Source organism: Raphanus sativus, chromosome 4 (assembly GCF_000801105.2).
Source record: "Raphanus sativus cultivar WK10039 chromosome 4, ASM80110v3, whole genome shotgun sequence".
NCBI lineage: Eukaryota > Viridiplantae > Streptophyta > Magnoliopsida > Brassicales > Brassicaceae > Raphanus > Raphanus sativus.
This window is the reverse complement of record NC_079514.1, coordinates 45,985,910-45,998,877: the sequence shown is the minus strand read 5'-3', so window position 1 is coordinate 45,998,877 and position 12,968 is coordinate 45,985,910. Positions and strand designations below refer to the sequence as shown.

General features: G+C 36.3%; 1 protein-coding gene across 1 annotated transcript; it reads right to left on the bottom strand.

Annotated features, from left to right (window-relative positions):
- Positions 1-2,794: 2,794 nt before the first annotated feature.
- LOC108854862 (beta-galactosidase 2) lies at positions 2,795-8,947 on the bottom strand. The gene is made up of 18 exons (XM_018628527.2): positions 8,571-8,947; positions 8,271-8,366; positions 8,064-8,176; positions 7,910-7,976; positions 7,732-7,824; positions 7,480-7,623; positions 6,610-6,698; positions 6,409-6,514; positions 6,226-6,310; positions 6,003-6,121; positions 5,763-5,924; positions 5,134-5,309; positions 4,936-5,045; positions 4,760-4,869; positions 4,559-4,669; positions 4,350-4,460; positions 3,153-3,358; positions 2,795-3,059 (listed from the first exon to the last, which is right to left on the bottom strand). Exons 1-18 carry the CDS (start codon positions 8,742-8,744, stop codon positions 2,948-2,950), a joined length of 2,184 nt encoding a protein of 727 aa, XP_018484029.1. The 5' UTR covers positions 8,745-8,947; the 3' UTR covers positions 2,795-2,947.
- Positions 8,948-12,968: the final 4,021 nt, after the last annotated feature.

Genomic DNA, 12,968 nt, shown 5'->3' with positions numbered 1-12,968 from the left:
CACCATAGCAGATGTTTAAGACGTTCTCCCCTCTCCGGTGATATGTTTCTTCTTTCTCCGACCTAGATACTCGTCTCCATTCAGCTTCTCTTGCTGTTTAAGACGTTTTCTCAGGTCATTCTTTGAACTTTAAATTTCTTTTTAAAGTACCTCATCCGTTGCTTTAGAGCTTTTGACAGTAACTTTTCTTGTGTTTCAGCTGCTCCACCTTGAACTGAAACTTCTGCCTCGCACCTATGCTCACAGGTAACTCTCTTTAAACTCCACCTCCTTGAGTTTTCCCATTATCAATATAAAACCCGAAACTAACTTGTTTCTCCTCCTTTGTCTCTGCGAGCTTAAGACAACGTTGATAATGGAGTTACCTGGAGCGACCTCCTTTTTAGTCAGAGATGCAGCGAACCTGAAGCTCCTCTCCAGGTACTGCCTTAATTAATACTTCCACTGGATTTTGATTGGCATGGTTCTTAGATTGAGTTGCGTCTTCTTTAACTCTATCTCCGAAGATTCCAGCTTCCAATATTCTTGAAACTTTTCTCTCAGCTTCATTCCCAAGTTCTATGTCCATGCTCTCCTCTTTTCTTGCCTTCTTCCAATCCTCCTCATAGGCTTTAGATTCTTTTTCCATATCAAGCGGTTCTGGTGCAGCCAAAACATGTGCTAAGAAATCATCATCCTTTTGCCTTACTTCGCTTGCAAACAAAAATTCATCTCTTGAAGATTCTGTCCGAGATTCTTCATTGCTCGCCTTATACTCATTTTCTTCTGATTTTTCTGTCAAGAAAGAGTCTCCACCTTGAGCTGATGAGTCTTTTGTTTCAAAACCATATGGAGTAGGTCCCTGAATCAGAACTTTTGCAAACGTCACCGTCTTTGACGTCTTCTTCTTGATTATTTTCTCCACTCTAGGCATATTCTTCTTACTCTTAGCAACTGCGCTTTGTAGATAATAAACTCCCTCGTGATATTTTCCTGATATCACCCTCTTATTATCTTTGTAGAAGTGCACCATGAAATTTCTTCCTTCATTCTTGCAACCTGTTTTTGCTAACATCCCATAGGAAATTAAATTTCTTCTCACCTCCCGTATGTATCTAACACCTGTGAGTATCACTTCAGAGCCATCTGAATTCTGAATCTTTATTTTCCCAATTCCTTTGATGTCACATTGAGTGTTATTAGCCATTAAAACTGAACCACCGTTGAACTCCTTGAGATCGAACATAACCTCCTTGTTTGATGTACTATGATAAGAACATCCCGAATCCATGATCCATTCTTGCTTAGTGTCTTGCACACTAGCTGTCAACACTAACGGTTGCTTCGGCTCTGTAGCAATATTTGCAGATTCTCTATGTCTCCTTTCAGGACATTCTCTTTTCCAATGTCCTTCTTCTCCACAGATAAAACAACCTGTTTTGCTTTTATCGAACCTTTGCCTTGACTTAGATCTGCTCCTGCCGTTAGTTCTTCCTCTGTCCCCCTTTTTCTCTGATCTGCCCCTTGACTCCACGTATAAATCCTCTGCATCAGACCTGGATTTATTCAACAATCCCTTCTCCTTTAACTCCACTTCCTTGGAGTATGCTGAATTAATCACATCGTTCATCGTAAGAGTTTCTTTTTGTCGTTCCGTACTTGAGCGTGTCAACTAGTGAATCAAATTGCTGGGGCAAGCTAGATAGAACTTGAAATGCATGGTCTTCATCGCTGATGTTGATGTTAAGACTTGCAAGATCTGAAACTAGCTTGAGAAAAATATCCAGATTTTCCTCAATGCTCTTGTGATCATCCATCTTGAAGCTTACAAACCTCTGCTTCATGTAGATCTTGTTAGGAAGTGTCTTCGTTTGGTAATCTCTTTCCAAAGCCTTCCAAACCCCTAATCCAGTTGTTTCCTTCATCACCTTACGCATAACCAAATTTCCTAGGCTCATGCATATTAGATTCTTTGCCTTCTTGTCCTTCAAAGGATCAACTTTGACGTCCGTTTTATCGTCGTCTTTCTCCGTGTCCGTTTCAGAAGTCGTTTCTGAAACTTCTTGAATCGTTGAATCTAACCCTAAAAGCTCCAACTGCATTATCATCTTGTACTTTCATAACCCGAAATCTCCTTTTCCATCAAACCTCTCAATCTCGAACTTGAACTTTCCCGGTATTGATTCCATATCTCCTCCTCGCACTTGCAATCAAATCTGGATTGTTCTGATACCACTTGTTAGGATTTAAACTTTTGCCTAGTGCTTAAACTTAGATTGAAATCAATATCAAAAGCTCTTTCCCTTTATTCACTATTGATGAGTAACATTACAAGAACAAAATAGAAATCACAAGCTTTTCTTAAGAACCAAAACCTTAACTATTGATTCTCTTGGTCTCTCTATATTGCCTAGCTCTTGTATCTTTTGTTTCGAATGCCCTTTAAAGCCTTGATCACTTCTCTATATATAACCATCACCATCACCATATCCTTTTCCTTTTTACCTTTGTAGTACGTTTTGACCATCATAACAGATAATGGAAACTAACTCTTTTCCTATTTTGATCTGTGTAGGATTCTTTGTTGGACCAAGACATAATTGGAATTGGGCCTAATTATTCTACATGTATTAGTTTCATATTTTCTGGAAGCCTGGTACACTTTTGTTTTGGCAAAGAGCTAGTTTATTCAGAAAATTGGGAAGATGATATAAAATATATTCATGTGGTGTTCATAACCAGGGTAATTAGCATTAATTCCTTTATTTGGTTTATCCTGTGAATAAGCTTTTATTATACACTTGCAAATATATCATTTAGGCCAGGATACACCATTCTTTCAATATAAACAAATAGTTGCCACTGTATCTGTACATATTGTAAGCACTGCACAGAACCTTAATAATAACTTTAGAGGAGATGCACCCACAAGTAGATTTTTTTTCTCCATAAAACACGTATTAAAGCTTCATTTGTTTGTTCTTTTAACAACAGAGATCCCACTTGGATCACCACCCCATTCCTCAAAGACAACTAGAAGGTTCCCAGACGGCTTAAGCCATGTACGAGGCATATGTAACCTGAAAAAAAGGACCCATTAATATAACAATCATGTAAATATTATTTAGAGGAAATGTGAGGAAGAAGAAAGACAGTTTTCGTTTTCTTCTCACCATCTTTGAGAAGATTGGCCACAATTACTGAGACATTTCTTCTCGTTGTAAATTCCAGCATAGTTGCAGCGTCCGCAGTTACCATGAGCCGTGTAGGCAGGCCAATGACGTCCTATGTTGCGTCCATTTACCCATACTTGTCCTTTTCCCATTTTGCTCATGTCCAATGCCAATGGTTCATTGCCTACCGGCGCATTAAAATAAGACTGCAAATAAAGAGTGCAAGAATCTGATATGAACATCTGAAACTGTGCTCGTAACTAAGCTCAATAAAACACACACACATATAAATATAGTCCACCACAAAATGGTTAGAGTGTCTATGAGACAGGGCATCTTCAATGAAGAGATACTCCACTAAATCTCTCAAACAATAAAGGTAATAATTTTAAGGCTTTGATTTTTAAATAGATGACAAGTGTTACATGGGTTTCCTAAAACCAAGTTGGAGTCTCTTAACGAGAGACGTTCTTACCTCTCTCACTTGGGGATGAAAATTCCAATGTAGATGGTCTTAGTAAGGTACTAGTTAGACTCATTTCTAACTAAAGTAAGGTAGTCAAACACAATCCCAGCCCATCAATAGGTTTCTTTTTATCATATTGATCCAATTTTACTGGTAGACATGTTTATCCTGATGTTCTCTTTGTTTCACAAAGTTAATGTTTTAAAGTGTTCCCAACGCGTATTAATAAAACATTCTTTTTTTTTGTCACGGACTTAAACATTCTTTTCGTACCCTTAAACATTCAGAACATCTATATTGCCTTTTTATCGAGGGGGTGGCCATTCGCCGAAACATAGAATAATCTCCGAAATTTCATAAAAATCTGTTTCTTTTTTTTTCCTTTTGAAAAATTAAGACGTCTACCATGGTCAAACAAAGCAGTTAAGACAATTCTAAGCTTGAGATTTTTTTTTTCTCTTTTTTTGCTTTCTTTTGTTAATTTTGATTAAATAGCTGACCAATTGCTTATTTGCTTTTTGTATTAAAATAAGTAAAATGCAATCGTAAAAAAAAATACAATTCTTTCGGATGTTTGTAAGGATAGCTAATCCAATATCATGTGTATATTGGAAATAGTATTTGGTTTTGTAAGTAAATATGTGAAACCGTTCCTTTTATCAACAAAAAAATTAAGGGCATTAAACCTAAAACGAAACATCTACTTAAGAAAACTAAGACGTATTTCTTACCTTGTACCAGGTCAATGGTTGCTTCAAGGCCACGAGTGATCCTTCTGTCCATTCCACAGAGGAACTCCCGGTTAAGGTATGAAGGCTCATAGCTTCACCTTTGGTACCGATCTACTCAGATCACACACACGCATAGTTTAGTACTGAGCTATGGTTGGTATAAAGATTCAGTGATAGTTTTAACTTATCAAACTATTGTTCATTAGGACCTTATAGGACCATTTCCACTTAGACATGTCCCATGTTCCAGAGTTAACTCCATTCAGTGTGGCTGGACCTAGAACTCCTGTATTCCAAGTCTCATAGTGCACACCTGCGTTCTGTATTATAAAAACAAAAATCTAAGCACTTATCATCCTCTCCTGAAGGAAAAGACAGTAATTAATCAAGTGAAGGAAGATCAAACTAACCGGAAGACCCACTGCCGTACTTAGGAGAGCAAGTTTGTTGACCCCTGCGCGCAATTTGATCTTTTGACTAAATGTGAGCTTGGGGCTACTCAACGCTCCATAACTTCTTCCTAAAAAAGGAATGTTGTAAGGACAGAGGGAGACAGAATTTGGTCCTTACATTTATCTTATTTTACCTGCAAGCTGACCATTAACAAATACATGAAGAGCATGCCCAGCTGAACAAATGGTAAGAAGTGGATCTTCACCAGTTTTCAAGAACCTCTCATCAGAACTGATTGTAATGCTGATAATGAATAGAAACATAACCAATTAACTGTGATCAGAAAGATACTGAGATTTAATTTGTCACAAGAAGGTTAAACGTTACTTACTCTGTAAGATACCAGAAGTAGTCTGTTTTGTCTCTGGTCATGCTTATTTGTTCCAACAGACCATCTCGAGCAAACGTACCATAGTCACTTGAAGAAGGGATTGCTTCGTTGTATGATTCCCATGAAAATCGCGTGCTAGTAGGAACCATCTTCATGGGCATGTTCGGTGAACGAATCTATATACATGCCATTATGCCAAACATATTGTCATTCTCAACAACAAGAATATAATTCGTACAGATCAACAAAGTACGGACCTTCTTAGACTATTTGAAGTCATTTGGAAATATTAATGTGTTAAAAAGTTTTTTAAAATTAAGAACCCGAATATACATATAAACTCATATGATTTTTCATAGTAAATCTTTTTTGAATCGGGACATTTCCTAGTGTCAGGACGAGTCAAGACAAATGAAACATTTGCATTTAACTCCAAAATTTAAGAAAAAAATTGCATAAATATAGGTCTACAAATTTGTAAGAATATTTTTTCAAATATTCTTGTTAGAATCCCTATAACCATCAGAATCTCAGGGTTGGCTCTACCGAGTTCAATGAGTTTGCACATCTCAAAAGACGGTCATAATCAAATTAATTGTGTTTTGATAAAAGCTTATAAGTTTATTAACCTTTGCAGTGTTGTGATACTCGGTTTTGCAGTCAGGTAAAATACTAATAGACCAAGAGGGCAAATCGTACGGAAATCCCCTAAACATCACTCTTGCTGGATTGTTCGTGTCGTAATTCGAAAGAAACGCAGAGCAAGAAGTCTTGGACTTGAACACATGAGCCTGAAATTATAATAAAAACAAAAATTGTATGAGTCTTTGATCCTTCTTCTCTTCAAGTTTACAATATTGCATACTCACTTCTTGCTTACTGCCGAGCGATGTAATGGTGGGATCAACAGAAACCAACGCAGCTTCACATAGTTTTATGACTTTATGCAACTCTTTCAAGTGACTATACTTGGGTTCTCTCAGTAATCCTTCTCACACACAAAACTCGTTAGAAAAATTGTCAATCAAATCGAATAGAGAGGCTATTAATATGTAACATGTAACATTTTCATGTGATATCGGGAATAATTACCATATTCATCGAGAGGAGCATCGTAGTCATAGCTCGTGGTGATAAACTCACCAGATGTTCTATCAAAGTTTGTTCCTCCATGATACTGTAACAACATTTTCTTAATTAACTCTTCAATCATATGTTAACTAAATATTTTATATTTTTATCAAATTTTTGATTTAATAAAATTATTAAAGTCACCATGTAATAATTCATAAAGGAACCACCGTTCTGTATAAAGCGGGCCACGGAAAACGCTAGGTCTTCGACTGGTCTGTTTGGTATCGCACCTCCAAATTCAGTGAACCTGAAAATGATCACACTCTCAATTATACTCTATTTTATATTAAAACAAATAAGAAGATATTGATTCTGTAAATATTGAATAGCTTCGCCACTTACCAACCAGTCCAGTTCTCTGTCCACATCTTGGGCTGATTGACTGAGTTTGGTTTGAAACCCTCACAATAAAACCCGTTGCATGTGTTTATCTATTATAAAGTGCAAGTTAAAAACTACGAACATTTAATATGTTCCAAAGTGGAATAAAATTTTGTTGATATTTAAAAGTTAAAAGTTGAAGAGAAATTGTCCCCGTGAATTATTTTTGTTTTTGGCCGGTGGTCCCATGTAATTTAATAGAAAAAGACATCAAAGGAGAAAAAGCAAACAATAAAAAACGATATTTTCTTTGCAGTTATCAATAAACAATATTTCAGTGACAAAAAAATATCTAACAAACAATATCTAACAAGAAAAGAGAGATACATAGAAGAACAATTGAAGGCGGAAATATATGCAAAAGGTAAACCACAAGGAAAGAAAGATTGGATTATTTTAAATTGTAAAACATAATAATAAGGATTCGATAGTGTTATCACCAAAAATACACGATAAGAAATATCTATTTGCCGACAAAAGAAAAGGAGTATCTAGTTCTATATTGATTCGATAAAAGATATAAATCTAGCTAATATTGAAATGTGACCGCATATTTTTCTTACGAACTAAATTTAAAGTGATTAATCAACAAAATCAAATAAAATTTTTAATTTTCCTTAAAAAGATCTTTTGGTTGATGAAAAGCAGAATTCAAGCTAAAATAGAAAGCCTACCCAACTCAACCATATTAAAAGTTAGCATTAAATCGATTACGAGACTATCTAAACCAAAACTAACCAAGACCAAAGTAGAGCATCATTCGTATCCTACTTATATATTGTACTAAGGGGAAGACTAAATAAGAGAAAAACAGGAAAGGAGAAGAGATACAATAGGGTAAGGGGCATCATCTTGCTTGCACATAACCCATGGGACACCCGTGGACAAACCCAACGCCATTGCAGCTGTCCATTTTGTGTATGCCTTTCCTGCTGATCCTATCTCCCACTCCATTGGTCCATACTCATTCTCTATCTGCCCATTTAGAAATACAAAAATATCTTTATTATATATTTACAATGTAATAGAGCATCATGTATAATACAAAAGGGTAACATTTTAAAGAACAAAGAAGATACAAACCTGTGAGAGAATGATGGGCCCTCCTTGAGTTTCAAACAACTTTTCTTCTTTCATTATATCCACAATCTTCTTTGTGAATTTTTGCATTGCAATCTTTTCAATTTCACATCAAAATGAATTATTTTATAACCTTCATAAAAATTTAAACTAGAAACCGATTTGTTCTACATTTGGGTACCTTGAAAGGTCCATTATCTGTCCTGAAAACCATACCAGGGACATATTTGAGCCAAACAGGAAGGCCTCTAAAAAAATCAGAAACATGTATAAATAAATTTAAAAATTCAAGTGAAATATTCTTTTATTCTTAGAACAAACATTTTTATATTTACCCAAAATTCCACTCGGCACAAACATATGGACCAATTCTCAGACTAACATATAGACCAGCTTGTTGCACTAGCTTGATGAACTTGACCAGATCATACCTATCCTCGAAATAATACTGGAAGCAAACAGAAACATAGAGCATTAAGATTTTATATGACTATGGGTCGAGTCTGAGTCAAGTAAGAAATTGGTAGAAATCTTTAAATTACTTGTCCAGGAGAAGGTTCATGTCCATTCCAGAAAACATAAGTCTGTATAACATCTAAACCACCTTCTTTGGCCTTCTTTATAAGATCAGGCCACATCTGCATATAACAAATTATCCACAATTCTATATATAGTTTTGTAGTGAAATAGCCTGGACTATAAGGAAAAAAAAGACAAACAAAACTTCATGTGCAGAAAAATCAAAGCAATTATGCAGTAAATTTAACCAAAGCCCAAGAAATTTTGCGTTTGATTAGAAAGAGGTTAATGTGATTGATTAATGAACTGAATTAAAAAATTACCTCAGGAGTGCTTCTTGGGTAGTGGATGGAACCAGAGAGAAGGATCCTTTTCTGTCCATTGAGGACTAAAGCTTTATGATTATAAGACACCAATGCTTTAGTTGAGAAGATCAACAATGAAAAACACATAATCGCCAGAAAAAAACAAGCTTTATCCCTAAAACTCATAACCATTTTCCTACTTCTTAGTTTACTTTTAGAAACTGGTAAAGAAGATTCGCTGAGCTATTGGGATTTGAATGAATGATGGCATAAAGATTATATGTAGAGCCTGACACTTATCCTACTGTACTTATAGATAATGAATGCATATGAAAATGAGAAAAAAAATTATGGGGCCATTCTCTGCTTTTTGAGCGGATGACTTTAAAACCTTCTGCGTTCTGCCCTACCAGTTGAGATTTTTTTTTTCTCCGTTTTAATTTTATCAAATTCTATACAGTAGTATTAAGCCTTGTATATTTATCTTTTTTTCTTCTTTTGCTTCGACTTTTCAATATCACCTACCATATATAATCTTTGTTTTGCTAAGTAATATTTTTCTTTTTTGGTCACGGGAAAATGATGTAATAAAAGTGGTTAATTCCACTTCTTAATGTCATAATGACTCCAATATGTCAAATTGTTAATATTATATATCCATATAATGAAGATGCGATCTACGAATATAGTTTGACCACATCAGATTGCTACTCATTGCTTATTACAGAGTTGGAGAAAAATACGACAGTGAGGAAAATAATACGATACATTTACCTTCGATGGATACGAAGAAAAACATGTTTTAATCGAGTAAGAAAAAATGGATACATATAGCAAGTTGTGTGGTCCTTGACTCTATGTAGGCTACCAAGTAAATCCAATACAATATTTTTCTTTTATAAAATACATAGAAGTTGTGAATGGATCATATAAAGCAGGACATATTTATACGAGAAAACTGAGAGGAGTTGCCTTTCAAATCTGCAATAAAAATTTATTGATGGAAAACTATACTCCCTCCGTTTTATATTACTTGTTGGTCTAACCTCATGCACACAGATTAAGAAAATATTTAATTTTACATATTTTCAAAATAAAAACACTATTATCAATACACCTAACCATATATTAACCAATAAAAAATAGAATAGAGAATATTACCAATAAATTTTGCATTGAAAACCGAAAGCGACACTTATTTTGAAACAAAAAATTTTCTCTAGAACGACAAATAATTCGAAACGGATGGAGTATATGTTAGGTTAAAAAGCTAAATATATGCTATAGTATTTTTTTGGTAAAATATATGCTATAGTATTGATACAAATTGAACTAACAATTAACATTAATATTTACACACGTGGGTAAAAAAAACCTACCGCCACATTCTAAGTGCACATAATGACATTACAATTCATTCATTGCCGTTTTTCCTCTTCTTTCAATTGCACATGTGCTATTCCAATCATGTGCAACATACTTCTGCTCCACGTTACCGATTAGTTGCATTAAGAAGGCACACAGGTAACAATTCTTGGGGCTTAAGCAAAAAAGCTTCAAGTCAGAGCAAAGACATTTTATTAAGCGGAGTGAGAATCTCGAACATTTATGTCATACTCCAATTTCCAAGGCCAGATCTTCTGGAAAAGCCTTCGGTAGCAACTTGGCCTTATAATTAATGGCTATATCAGTAACCAAAATAATCTTAACGCGTTGATTAGAATTAGATTTGAGAACAACGTAGCTCAACTAATGATCCAATGCACATATTTTCCCCTAAAAATGTAAAATATCATTTCATTTGCACATATTTTCCCCTAAAATGTAAATATCATTCACTGGTAATGAAGGTTTGATTACATTCTATTTGTAATCTCATTTGCTCGAAAGTCAGACTGAATCCTAAGGGACGGGAAAAAGTTAAAAAACCCCAAAAAACAAAATAAGTCCTAAGCATGTTCACAACTGAACTGAACATAAAATTATAATACTGCAACGAGCAACAATTTTTTATATTTAGCAAAAAAAAAAAAAAACAATTTTTTTATTGCATACGCACTTTCGTAGTACCCAAGCTAAGCCAAAGGAAAACGAGGAGCAGGTTAATAGGAGTCGATTTTCCAGAAGACTAACCCGAGGGTGCTCTCAAGCTGCCACGACAGAGGGCATGAGAAAACCCAATCCGGTGCAAGTAGAGGAAGACTTCGTTGAAAACAATACCAAAAAAAACACTCAAGAAATTCACTTAAGGACAACCACCAATATCAAAACAAGCAATGAAGCGTATGAAACCCGAGGTGAAGCACAGGCAGAATAAATGCTCTTAAATCCGGATACGCGACCTGAAAGATAAGTGAAATCACCGAGTTACCAAATGAAACATCTCAGTAATTAGCGAAGGGCTACCTAAGACCAGGGGCGGATCCATCAATTGATTCAGTATGGGGTATGCAATATAAATCATATATAAAACAGGGGTTGTTTCATAAATTTTATGTTAGTTACTGAAAGGAAAATAAAAATCAGTGTGAGACACTTGCCACACCCAAACCCTTCTTGGGTCTGCCCCTGGCTAAGAGAACATGAGAAGCCATAAGCCTCTCAACAACAGGTGAATCCCAGCGACAGCAAATCTCTTACATTGTGACCTGAAGGGAACACATCGGGCTGTCCTCAAAGAGCCCTAGGCATTCAACCCACAAAGATACAATAGGTAGAGATCAAGCTGCAACATAAAAGTTTACCATGGTAGCTTAAGCTCGAAACAAGGAGAAGAAGATCTCAGCAGAGTACCTCTGCTCCGCTGCTCTCCAAGAAACTGTTTTCTAAGAAACGACTCTACAAAACCTTGAAATTTACACGACCTTTGAGCATAAAATTAAGTACAACGAAGCCAGGGGTTTACGGCGGGGCAGGGAAAACCTATAGAGAGAAAAAAATTTTCTCTCCTCTCTCTTGATTTGTTTCCTCCACTGCACATATTGCAACTTATACGTATTGGTTAAACTGATGCATCGCCAGCACTAAGGCCATGTGATCCGTCGAGTTATCATGAATCATCAGAGGAACGGGCAGAGTCCGTGTCGACTTTTTATCTAATAAATGCATCTATTCCAAAAGTCGGGATTTTTGCATGTATAAGCTATAGAATTACTACGGTTATCCGAGTAGTAGTTACCATCAAACAAACTATAACTGATTTAATGAGCTATTCGCAGTTTCACAGTCTGAATTCGTTCAAACTTATACATGCATGGCTTAATATTTGAGACAATCATAAGACTATTGGCATGATCAACCAGGTAACATTAATAAATCACGGTAAGACCACGTCATATCCCCACAAACACACATGGAAAGGGGGAACATACAAGGACCCGACCATCATCTTTTGTTCGGAGACAAATGTTCTTAGAAGGACAAGAATTATTTCGAGTCACCGCCATAATATTTCGGCAACCGAGATCTCAGCCAACAGGTTATTCACCTTTGGGAACAATACATATTTCATGCAAAGACTAGAAGATCACAAGTGCCAGCTTTTGTGTTCACGATTTCCCCATCGAAGAAGAAACTACAACAATATTTTAAGCAAAGCTTAACAATTCTGTTCTGATAGGTACGCAACACAGGCCTTTGGAAAATTAACGACCGATCGTAGGATGGGATGCGGCCCACGGCCCGAGAGAGCGGGCGTGGGTGACCCATTAGCTTGGGCGGTCGGGGCGTTATAAGTGGTATCCGAGCTGGTTAGCCGTCTCAGTTCTGACCCGAGAGGCGTCTTGAGACTTGTCGTGGGGCGCAACGAGGACGTTGCGTTCTTTGAGAGGGGGTGAATTGTAACATCACAAATTGTGATATGTGAAAAGGCTTAAGAAAATTGATTTGGCTACCTATGTCACCAAAGTTGACTTATCTTTTCCGGAGCACATCCTGAAAGAACTCTAGAGTTAAATGTGCTTGAGCTAGAGTAGTGGAAGGATGGGTGACCTATCGGGAAGTGATTCGCGATAGCGTGTGAGTGAGCTTGTCCTGTGGGGTCCTGGATTCGAGCCTCATCAACAACCTAATTATGGAGTTAGTGAGAACTCATAATGGAGGGGTTGGGGTCGGTGCCTTGTAGGGCTGTGAGCCAGGGGTCCGATGGACATGACGGGTTGTCACATAAAAATTCGACTTTTGAAAAGACTTCCATCGATAGTTAAGAAGACTTTCCTGAAATTTTTTTGTCGGAAGACTTCCCTGAAAATCTCTATACAAAATCAGATTCTGACACAATTCGGTCAATTGAAAAACTAACATGCTTATCCGTAAAAGACTTCCAGGGAAGTCTTCTAGTTTTTTTTGTTAACAAAGAAAATTTGGAAAGCTTCTAAAGAAGTTGTCTCTAAAAAACATACTGAAAGTCAATTGCAA

Bases quoted from the DNA above. Each gene is read 5' to 3' on its own strand.
- LOC108854862 (XM_018628527.2), bottom strand. From the start codon at position 8,744: ATGGTTATGAGTTTTAGGGATAAAGCTTGTTTTTTTCTGGCGATTATG. The intron at 7,825-7,909 runs GTACCCAAATGT...GAAATTGAAAAG, and splicing joins CAGATAATGGACCTTTCAAG to ATTGCAATGCAAAAATTCAC. The intron at 5,925-6,002 runs GTGAGTATGCAA...TTATAATTTCAG, and splicing joins CGCTCGGCAGTAAGCAAGAA to GCTCATGTGTTCAAGTCCAA.